The 12,297-nt window shown below is 38.4% G+C and overlaps 1 protein-coding gene across 1 annotated transcript in view; it reads right to left on the bottom strand.

Annotated features, from left to right (window-relative positions):
- The window catches only part of Adgrg4 (adhesion G protein-coupled receptor G4), a 121,082-nt gene that overhangs the window by 66,832 nt on the left and 41,953 nt on the right, over window positions 1-12,297 (bottom strand). Inside the window, exons 8-10 of the mRNA XM_045139957.1 lie at window positions 11,951-12,083; window positions 9,449-9,567; window positions 247-463 (exon numbers count right to left, since the gene is read on the bottom strand). Of these exons, the coding sequence (XP_044995892.1) occupies window positions 247-463; window positions 9,449-9,567; window positions 11,951-12,083 (469 nt within the window). The remainder of the gene's footprint in view (window positions 1-246; window positions 464-9,448; window positions 9,568-11,950; window positions 12,084-12,297) is intronic.

Genomic DNA, 12,297 nt, shown 5'->3' with positions numbered 1-12,297 from the left:
TGTGGACCCCATACTCACTCACTATGTAGCTGAGGAAGAACTGGAACTTCTGATCCTCCTACTGGCATTCTATCAGTACACCTGGTTAATGTGGTTCTGGGGATAGAACCTAGGACTTCATGCATGCTAAGCAAGCACTCTACTCACTGAAGTACACTACACCCCAGCCATTGTATGCTATGGAAGTAATACTATATAATTTAAATTTTATAAAATCATATCCTCTACAAAAGCATTTATACTTACTCATTGCTTACTTGAGGTAGACTGGATGCTGAATCAATTTGCTTTTCTGAAACAGCACTGATTATTTGTAATATAGTCTGGGCTAGGGTCAAACTTATCTCATCACATTTTGAAATATCAGCTACTTTAGAAACAATAATCTTTGTCTCTTCTTCATCCAGAGGTGGAGATTCATTTACCAAACTTAAGATGTGCTCTGCAACATCATCAGCATTTTCTGGGGAAACAAAGCAGAAATGGGTAACTTTCACTTCTATACTGAGCTTAGAAGGGACCGTGCTGGTTTGGCTCCCCTTAAAAAAAGAAAGATAGGGAAATGGGTATACATACTGTGGTGGTTTGAATTAGATATCCCCAATAAATTCATGTCTGCTGAATGATTGGTCCCCCACTGATGGCAATTTAGGAATTGGGTCCTTACTTGAGGTGTGCTGTTGGGGGTGGGCTTATGGATATTATAGCTAGTTTCACCTTGCTCACTCTCATGTTGTTGTTCACTTGATGTTGGCCAGAAGGTAATATCCAGCCTCTGCTTTGGTTTTCCCCTGCTATCATGGAATTTCCCCTCAGGTCTGTAAGCCAAATATAAACTCTTTCCTCCTACAAACTGCTTTTGGGTGGGTTCTTTGTGTCAACAATGACAGGGTAACTGCAACAGTTGAATTGGTACCAGTGAGGTAGAGTTGTTGTTGCTAGAAATGTGACTTTGTGGGTTTGGCCTTTTGGAACTGATTTGTGGGATGAATGTGGATTTCAAACCTTGATCTAAGGGACACATTGCAGTGCTGAAAGTAGAGTTTCATGTATCATTCTGGTCAGAGTTGAAATAGCTGAACTATGGACTGTGAGGGTTGGCTTATGAGGGTGGAGCTTTGTTGGGAATGGTCTAGAAGCAGTTTGTGTGAAAGGATTGCTGCATACTGCCTGCCTGTGTCCTGAGAACTTATACAGGGTTTCAATGCATTGAAATGGGCTCTTGTGAGCAAATGGATATGGCACAGAAAGAAATGAAAACTTCTGTCTATAGACCACAGTTCCATTCGGGTGCAATCATTTAAGAGATTAGAACTATTGAGATTGAACCAGCTGTTTTCCATTGAGACAGCAGGAAGAATCTTAGCTCTTTTGAAAGTAGGGTGCCTGAAGACCAAAGGAGTGCCATGCTTTTCAAAATTAGCTTTATACTCCTTGGGTTAACAAGTTGGTAGCCAAGCTGGTACTATGGAGTATAATATGAAGGAAAGAGAGGGTTATTAGATTTGTAACACAATTTTTTTTTGGAAATAGCTATGGCTAATGTGAAGCAGGGTTGTTGGAAGACTCTGAGTAGAGGCCCAGTGGAGTCATGAGGATGAACCATGGGGTTACATTAGAGACCCTAGGGCCTTTTGAAATCCCAGGAGTGTGAGATGGCCACAAAGGAGAGCTGCGAACTTAGGAGCAGCCCCCTTGTAGGGGTGAAATTGTAACTCTAGAGACTCATCACTGGTTAGAATCATTGGATTTGGAGATTTGTCAGTGGTTAGAGTTGTTAGACATATAAATACAGAATTTGATGTTTTCCCTGTTTATTTCAAATTTTGTATTGGTTCAATCTTTCTTTGATTATGCCTAATGCCATGTTTTGCATTGTGAATGTTTATTCTGTGCCATTATTTATTTATTTATTTATTTTTGGTATTACAGCTCAGTTAAAAGACCTTGTATTATGGATGCGTTTGAACAGCACTGAGATTGGAAAAAAAAAACAAACAAAACAAAACTATGGGGACTTTTAAAGTTGAACAGAATGCATTGCATTTTATATCCTGGATGGCCATAAGTTTATGGGGGCCAGGGGCAGAATGTAGTAATTTCAATTAGGCATCTCCCATAAATCCATGGGTTCAGAATTCTGGATGCCCAGCTGGTGGCAATTTGGGAATTAGAGCTTTCTAGAGGTGTGATGTTAGGGGCAGGCTTATAAGTATTGTCAGTGTTTGACACACTCTTCTACTGCTGTTGTCCCCCTGATGTCAAACATGAGGATATGTTGAGCCTCTAGTCATGCCACTTTTCCTCTGCCATCATGGAGCTTCCCCTTGAATCTGAGCCAAAATAAATCATTTTCTCCCAACATCTGCTTTTGGTCAGGCGATTTATCTCAACAACTGGAAGCTAATTGCAACACATACCAATTTTACCAAAGGAAAATATTAGACTTGAATTTCTACAATAGGTGTAGTCTCAAAAAGTAGCATTAAAGTCAATTTTTTATTCATCAAGCCCTGTTTAAAATGTATCATGGAAATCTTTTTGTCACTGAAGAATTATCTTTGAAATTTGACTCTAATTAAGTTAAGACTTTTGAGTACTGGATTGAGTTAAGATGATCCCACCTATACTCAAATATTAGCAAACACATAGTCTAAGTTTTCATAATCAAAGGTAGTGATTATAATTTCCTGTCAAAAACTACCCAAAGGAAAAGAACAAATATGGACCACATAATAAAAACCAATTAATTTAGATTTTCTAGAGAGGAAGAACAAAAGATATTAACTCACCCACTTTTTTCTTCACTTTTTATCATGGAAATTTTCAAGTGTACACAAAAGACAAAAGAATAGTAAAATGAATCCTCATGTACCTCATGAATCACCTAACTTCAGCAAGTGTCAATGAAAAGCTAATTTTATTTTACCTACTCTCTCAACCACTTTGCCCCCACCCAAGATCCTATCATTTGAAGCATAAATAATTTAGCACACATATCTTTTTACTGCATTTCTATCCTTTTATTTTAGCACATATCTTTAAAATAGAGGACTTTCATTTATCTTAACCACAATGCTAATTAAATTTAAATTAAGATGAAATGTTATCAATACTTTCACAGACATTCACTACACAGAGCTCAAATGAACTTAATTATCTCATAAATGTTTATATAAATAATTGCTTTGAATCATCACCTCCTTTTAAAAAGTTAAAAGTATTGTGAAACAAATGTAATGCAAATTAGATTTTATTTCAAGATAGCCCATATAAAGTTCATTTTCCTTGCCTTATGACTTTTTTTTTCATTTAAAGCACTCATAGTAATCAAAATAGAAAGGGGAAAAGTAGTATAAGAACAAAGTCTGATAAAAAAAAAAAAGAAGTCCAGAGACAGATTATACTCATGACACATTTAACTTAGATTATAGGACAAATCATCAATTGTGGTAGAAAATAAAAGTAGTTCACTCCCTCCTCCTTGTTGTCCTTTGCCCCTTCTCATCTTCCTTCCTTCTGCACTCTTCATTTCTGCCTCTCTCTACCTTCTTCCTTTCCCACATAATTTTCTTACTTTATATTTTACTTCTACAAAGAACCCTGATCTTTTCAATGGAAATTATGCAATCTTAACCAAGATCCTCTCAACTCCCTTCCTATTACATCTATCTGCCCATGGCTTGCCTAACAAATGAGTTGGCAAAGACTTGGTTTTCCATGAGGAGACAGGAAGAAGAGATAAAATTGACCAACTTTGTAATTGAATTGTTTCTAAATATTTTGTCACTGTTAATATTTATCTTCTGGCCTATTAAAAAATAGATAATAAAATTAGTGATAAAAGTACAAAATTGTAGCCGGGGGTGGTGGCGCACGCCTTTAATCCCAGCACTTGGGAAGCAGAGGTAGGAGGATTGCCATGAGTTCAAAGCCACCCTGAGACTACAGAGTTAATTCCAGGTCAGCCTGGACCAAAGTGAGACCCTACCTCAAAAAACAAAAAAAAAGTACAAAATTGTGACTTGTTCCTTTTATGGATCTTTCTACCACTGTTCTGAAATTGCTCAAGCTTTGTTGGAAATGGAACAGCTGGAGCTGCCTAGTCATGATTCTGTGAGCTTCAATGGTGCGACTTCACTCCATGCAGTCCCTGCTGTGGCAGAATGAAAGTAAACAACAGGCCAATGGGAGACTATCCTGTGGAAAGTCATTACAGACCCTTCATCTGGAGTTATATGCTTTTTCAAGGAAATTCAGGACAAATTATAGTCATTGCACAAAAAATATTAGTTCCCTAAGCAAAAATAATGAAACAAATCTTCCTTTATTAGTTATAGAATAGATCCTCTTTGCTTGAAATGCTATTTCAATTAATCTACCAATAATTAAAACAATCAAAATAACAAAATAGGTGTCCTTTAACAAGCAATTTCTATGAGTCAGTGTTCTAGGTACCTATTGCTACATAACCAACCATCTCAAATTTTGCAGCTTAAAGCAATAGCCGATATGTTCTCTTGTGGTTCTGTGTGCTGTTCTTAGCTAAGATCATTCAAATAGTTGTAATCAGATTGCAGCTGATGCTGAACCCATCTGAAGAATAGCCTGGGCTGGGAGTTCAGGTGGAGTTCTTTCATAGCTAGCAGTTCAGGCTGACCACAAGCTGGTCTACTTGGGCTGTGAAGCTCATTCCATACGCATGCAGTGACTTAGGTTCAGGGGGTGTGTTGAATAACATATGTCTTACAAACAGCTTGTCCAGTTTATAAGAACCTATTGGAAGTTCCTGAGAATTTTTGTGAGCTGGTTATTAAATATTGCCACCATTAAAATTTAATTATAAGGCTGGAGAGATGGCTTAGAGGTTAAGGCACTTGCCTGTGAAGCCAAAGGACCTCGATTCGATTCCCCAGAACCATGTAAGCCAGATGCACAAGGGGGCACATGCATCTGGAGTTTGTTTGCAGTGGCTGGAGGCCCTGGCATACCCATTCTCTCTCTCTCTACCTGCCTATTTCTGTATCTCTCTCTCAAATAAATAAATAAAAATAAAAATTCAGTTATACTAAGTTACAATTAAATTATGTTTAAAACAATGATTACTCTCAAAAATCCATCAGTTCCTTATTATTTTTGCTATATTTCACTAACATATTCTCCTGTGATTATTTCCATCCATTGTCCAACTTAATAGTTCCCTGACTATATATTATAGTTTGTATTAGGCTATGTGAGGAATATTAAATCATGAAAATTAGCAAACGCTACATACAAATCCATGCCCTTTTAAATAGAATTGGTTGTTATATATTTTACAACACACCACTGGACTTCTTCCAGCATGATATCTTGGTTATGAGAGTGTAATAAGAAAGAAGAAGCAGAAACTTCCAGTCTTCTTCAAAATTACTCACATTATTGGCAGTGTGATTATTGCCAAATTCTTCATGCTAAGCCATAATGAACCAGCCTAATTGAGGAGCTGGTATGTGTCAATTTAAATTTTTTATTTTTATTTATTTTATTTGAGAACTAGAGAGGCAGAGAGAGATAACAGGCATGTCAGAGCCTCTAGTCACTGCAAATGAACTCCAGACGCATGTGCCACCATGTGTATCTGGCTTTATGTGGGTACTAGGGAATCAAAAATATGTCCTTAGTCTTCACAGGTGAGAGCCTTAACAGTGAAGCCATATCTCCAGCCTGGTATTTGACATTTTGATGGTGAACTATAACAGCAAGGCATTTTACATGCATGTTCTCATAGAGTCATTTCAGTAACCCTATGTGATGAATACTTGTAGTACCTCTTTGGACAGATGGAGAAATTCCAACACTCTCAAGTTCTTCAGTCTCACTTTTCAAAGCAGCATCTGGGCCTGCATCTCTTTTCTCCATATGTCCAGGGATTGGGATGGCAGTGCTTTGTAGCCCTTCTACCTGATCTCCTGGAGCTGGAACCCAGAGCCTTGCACAAGCTAGGCATGCACTCTGTCTCTGAGCTATACCCCCACACACTATTGTTCTCTCTGAATAACTCATTGTCTTGCTTGCCAAAGTGGTAGGATGGGCAGACAGGAGAGAAATTTGTGTAAAAAAATGCAGTCATCTTCATTCCAGCCTCATGGATATAATAGAAAATAAGAAGTAATGAGAACTCAATGAACTTGAAATAAGAATGCTTTTTCTAAGTGTGAGATACTGAGTTAAGAAAAATATGTATTTAATAAGTTGAGAACTAAATGGTTTTCCTCCAACCTAGGTATCTAATACCTTTCAGCACGATTAAAAGCTAAAGAAAGCTGAGCATGGGGGTGCACACCTTTAATCCCAGAATTGGGAGGCAGAGGTAGGAGGATCGCCACGAGTTCAAGGCCGTCCTGAGAGTACGTAGTGTATTCCAGGTCAGCCTGGCCTAGAGAGAAACCCTACCTTGAAAAAAAAAAAAGCTGAAGAAAGTTATGTTTAATACAAATACATGTTTCTTTACATTGCATTTACATTGTTCCCTAAACTCCCATCTCACAAACAGAGGATTCCTTCAAAGCTAATGCTCTCCCTAGTTAGCTTTTCTTTTCAGTTATATACATTAGAGTATCCTTCTGACTGTTCTATTATTTCCCAGTAACTTCTCAATTTTCTAATATGTCCAGTCCAATACAGTACATTTCTTGTTGTTATGGCTATTTGTTAAATTTTCCTTCTACAAGAGAAAATTCTATTAGCATGTCTAAAACAAATGTGTCACTCAGAAGGAGGGAGGTCAGCGTGAAACACAGCCCTCTGTTCCCACTAGTGACAGCCTGCAACATTCCCTCCCGCCCTGACTCATGACCTCAAGCTAGGCCATCAGAGTTGTGCTGATGTTACTAACTGCTCTACATAGTCTTTGGCAAATATCTCACATTTGTATTGTCTTCAAGGCAGGCAAACCTGAGAAGTTTACTGCATCCAGGCCAATTCACTGGCCCTTCTGCTTGGTTCCAGTATACCAGTGGCTCAATTTCTGATCATTCATTCAGGCAGAGAACCATATTTGCCAGCGCAACCATTCATACCTGACAAACTGTACAGAAACTAAAAGTCTATGAGAAAAACAATTTGCTGTGTGGTGAAGCAACACATCCTACTTCATCACCAAACCATCTCACTGTGGTCTCTTATGGTGGAAGAGACAAAACAAGGTGCTTCAAGCCTCTTTTATAAGGGGACCAATCTTATTCATGAGGGTTTTACACTAATGATAGCCAAGAGGTCCAACTCAATTGTCATCATATTGGGATTAAGATTTCAACATATACCTCGGAGGAGGGAGCATATATATTTGGTCCATAGCATATACTTCACCAAAAGAAATATATAGGTGACAAATAAGCACATAAAATGTTAGTCAAGGGCTTAGTGGTTAAAGTTGCCTGCTTGCAAGCTTGCTAATCCAAGTTTAATTCCCCAGAACCCATGTAAAGCCAGATGTAAAGTGACACATGTATCTGTAATCTCAGTGTACCTACATCAATAGGAGGCAAAGCCAAGAGAATTCTGAAGCTCATTGGTCAGCTAGACTGGCACATACACAATGACAAAACAACTAGACCTCTTGTCCCAAAATAAAGGTGGGAGGAGAAGGCAAACGTACTGAGGTTGTCTTTTGACCTCTATATATGCGTCATGGTTCATGCCCAAACACATGCAGACATCATACAAACCTACACATACATATACACATAAACAATAATAAAAAGTAAAGAAACTCAACACTAAGTGTATACCCTAGGGAATAAATAAGTTTTAAGATTGTACACAGATGTTTGTAGCAGCTTTTAGGTATTTTTATTTTTATTTATTTATTTGAGAGAGAGAGAGAGAGAGAGAGATAATGGGCATGCCTGAGCCTTTAGTCACTGTAAACAAATTCCAGATGTGTGTGCCACCTTGAGCATCTGGCTTATATGGGTCCTGGGGAATTGAACCTAGGTCCTTTGGTTTTGCAGACAAATGCCTTAACTGCTAAGCCATCTCTCCAGCCTTGCTTGTAGCAGTTTTATCCAAAATTGCTGAAACTTGAAAACAAAAAAAGATGTCCTTCAGTAAGTAAATAGGTAAATGAACTGTCATTCATCCAGGCAATGGTGTAGGTTTTTTTTTTTTTTTCAGTGCTAAAAACAAATGAACTAACAAGCCATGACAAGACAGATGAACTTAGATGCATATTATCAAGGACAAGAAGCCAACTTGAATAGGCTACACAGTGAACGATTTCAACTCTGTGACATTCTTGGAAAGGGAAAATGATAGTGACAATAAAAAAAAAGTCATTCGTTGTGAGAAGTTAGGGGAAAGAGAATAAATAAGTGTAACATGGGGGATATTCAGAATAGTGAAATTATTAGTGAATACATGTCATTGTACATCTGTCTGAGCTGGACACCACCAAGAATGGAACTTAGTGTAAAATGTAAACTTTAGGTGACAGTGTATCAGTGTAAGTCCACTCATTTTAACAGACGTATAACTCTGGGAAGAGGTGTAGCTACCGGAGGAGGGCTGTGAATATGTCAGAGAGCACAGGCAGGAACTCTATACTTTCTGTTCATTGTTGATGCTGCTAAGCTGGTGTATATGCCTGCATTCCCAGGATATAGGAGGCAGACACAGGGACATTGCAATTTCCAGGATAGCCTGGGCAAGTCAGATAATTCCAGGTTGGTCTAGGCTACATAGCATGACCCTGTCTAAAAGTAATGTTGCTATTAAACACAGCTCCTCTTGAAAAACTTTATTTTAAAAAAATAAAATCTGTTTGTTAGGCTGAGCAGGACACAAAGAGAAAAGATACAAATTAATAAAATCAGGAGTAAAGACCTATGTCCTAGGGAGAGGAGACATTGCCACCAACCATAACCTAAGAGATGGACAAGTGTTTGCAAAGATATGAGAAAATGGAAACATTCAAACAGTGTTGGTAGGGATGTCAGATAGCACAGCTGCTGTATAAAAGAGTTTTGTATTTCCTTCCTAGGCTAAGTATAGAGTTACCAGGTGATGTTTTTGATTTGTTTGATGCTTCATTTTGTTTTTGAGACAGAGTCTCACTATATGGCCCAGGCTGGCCTTGAATCCATGATCCTCCTAAATTAGCATCCCAAGTGATGGATTTATAGACATGTGCCATCAGGCTTTAATTAGAAATTTTAAAATATTAAAATGAGCAGGAAAATAGGAATTACTCAAAAGCTATAAAATATTAAAAAAATATAAAACCCTGATAGTCCTAACCTTCTCATGTCTCATCACCACTACTACCAACAATACTTAGTTTCTGAAATAAGGTCAGTTTTCATAATTTTCATAATGTAGGTTTACCTGTATTCTCTCTGGTCTCAATTTAAGTAGTCTAACTAAAGGAGGTTCCACAATTTCTATGATATAGACCATGCAAACTCACCATCACTTATGGTAATATTAGCAAGATCTATAATCTTCTCAGGGAGTCCTTGAAGCAGTCTGCATTGCTTAAATCTTGGTTTTTCCCATTGAGACTTGCCAGATTGGATGTTGATTGAACTAGAAAAGAGGAATGGGAAGAATATGGGATATCATTCAGCTTCCTCACTAGAAGGTGACAAGCATGGTGTTAAATTAACTGGCAGTGGTGGCTTATACCTTCAATCCCAATAATTGGGAGGCTGAGGAAAGAGTATAACATGAGTTCCAGGCCAGCCTGGGCTATAAGGTGAGATACAATAACAACAACAAAATAAATAATTCCTTAATTTATTAATTAAAAGCAAGAAGAGGAAGAACAGATATCTGTGGCCCAATCCCAGCTGCCTGGTTGAGCTGACACAGGTGAAAGCCCAGTGGCTCAGGATGAGGCAGGGCAAGGTGCAGCTCACCAAGCATCAAGGCAGAGATGTCCCTCTAGATATGACTCCATCGCCCTCACTATCCATTCTTTCTTCTGTTATGAAAACTGCATTCTTGTTGGAATACAATCTCTATCTCCACATATTAATTTTCTCAAAGTGATTAAGAGTAGTTGCTTGAAAGTAAAAGTGTTCCCCTGCAGCCTTAGGTCTTGGTGACTAAGCTTCATACTCAGTCCACGGCTGGTGACATTTTGGGAAATGGAGCCTTGCTTGAGGAGGTATGTCACTGGGTGCAGACCATGAGGCTGATTAGTCCAGCTTGCCAGCACTGGCTAGTGCACACAGACTACTTCCACCCAGAGACATAAGAAGATTGTGTTCATGCCATGCCTTCCATGTCACAGTGAAACTTCCCTTCAAGCCTTTAAGTCTAAAAGAAAACCTTTCCTCCCATAAGTTGCTTCCAGTTGCATGTTTTGTCCCAGCAAGGAGAAGTTAACTGCAACATTAGGGAAGGACCCTCTATAGCGCTTTGTCACTCACCATCCTCCCTCCCTTGTGCCTTATCCAATTCAGCCCAGTTTAAGTCAGCCAGTGTGCTCATTGAGCACTCAGGATACCCTAGGGATGGTCACAAGTGGCACAGACAAACAGGACAGTGGCTCAGGTCTCCACAAGAGCTTATAATTGAGTGGTTTCACACTCTGATTGTATCTTATCTAAAATTAGGCAAAATATGAGACAAAAAACAGAACCTATTGAAATACCAAGCAAGGAGAACTTGTTTTCTTTTTTATAGTGTGTGTGTGTGTGTGTGTGTGTGTGTGTGTGTGTGTGTGTGTAGTTTTGTTTTGTTTTGTGTTTATTTTATTGAGAAAAGATCTTGCTCTATAGTTAGGGAAGGCTAGCTTGAAACTCCCTATGTAGCTCAGGCTGGCCTTGAATTCCCAGCAATACTCCTGCTTCAGCCTGGAGTGTTGTAATTATTGGTGTGAATCACCATGCCCAACTAAGGAGAACTTATTTTCAATGTTTAAAGATTTTCAACAAAAGGGCCAAGACAGAGAAAGACATATACCTATCTGCTGCCACCAAGCAGAGAAAGAGGCCCACAGAATTACCCATTGAGCCCAGCATGACAAATGGTCTCTTTGGCTGGAGTGCATGCTAAAATGTTTAGGGATTTGGACTTCATTCTTAAACGAGAGCATGCTATGATGGCAGCCAGACTTTCAGGAAATCATGCTGGTAACAGTGTGGAATGGCATTGGGAGTAGTAGATGGTGAGAAGTCGTGAAGACTCTTTTACTGGTGGGAAAGAGCTAGTAAAGGGCTTGAACGAAGGATTGGTTTGGAAAAGAGAGGCTAGTTGTGAACTCTGACAGTGCCTATCAAAGTTGCCTTGTTGTCTGATTAGATGTATGCAGGGATAGGTTCAGTGCAGTCTGAGACATGGCTTTCTATGAGTGCTTTGAAGCCTCTGTCAAAACCAGTTGCCCCTTTGATCTTGCCCATTTAAGATACTGGTATAGACCATTGACAGCGAGAAGAAGAAAAGAGGGCTGATGATTTTAAAGAGGAAAATGATAAAATCAACAATGGAAGAGTGATTTAATAAATTATTATAGTCCAGCCATGTGATAGCATATGAGGCCAATTTCCGAATGATCATTAAGAAGATGAATGTAAAGCATAGAAAAGTTTGGATAAACCATTGAGTGAAAGGATCAATTACATTATTGATATGAAAATCATGGTTACCACTACAAAAAATTTAAAAAAAAAAACAAAACTTCACAGCATAAAGAGAAAAGACATTGAAAACCCAAACAAAAACAGGCCAATAAAGTATGTTTAGGTAGTGGGATTGTGATTGGGTTTTGTTTTTTGTCTTCTTTAACACTTTCATTATATATTGTATTTGCATGTTCAGTCTCAAAAGGTGAAAGAAAAAAAATAAAGATTGGCAGTAGAAGTGGAGAAGAGGGAGCATGCTGAAATAAATAACAGAAACATGCCCCCAACCAAGCAGATCTTGGTGAATGTGAACTAGTGATTAGAACTTGGCAGATACATACCAAATTCTTGTGGCGTTCCCATTCTCATTTTTAATGCATCGTGTTTGGGCTGTCTCAGTAGGGTCAGTTAATAGCCACTTATATGTTCCTTTGTATTTAGAGGGTGTTTCTTCAGCATTGCACTTTCCTGGCTCTACAGAGAAAATGTATGCAATATTTTCAAGGGTAAAAGGCACTTAAAGCATAATGAATAACCATTATGACCCATCATTATTATCTGGCACATAAACATTGACAAATACAAGAAGAAACTAGTTCAACCAGGACATTTAAACCAGGCTTCACTGAAAACAGCTTTAAATGGAGTCTTTGTTTAAATAAGCAATCCAGCATAACCACAAGTTTAG

Source organism: Jaculus jaculus, chromosome X (genome assembly GCF_020740685.1).
Source record: "Jaculus jaculus isolate mJacJac1 chromosome X, mJacJac1.mat.Y.cur, whole genome shotgun sequence".
Classification (NCBI taxonomy): Eukaryota; Metazoa; Chordata; class Mammalia; order Rodentia; family Dipodidae; genus Jaculus; species Jaculus jaculus.
The sequence above is the reverse complement of the archived record's forward strand: the minus strand, read 5'-3'. Positions and strand labels throughout refer to the sequence as shown.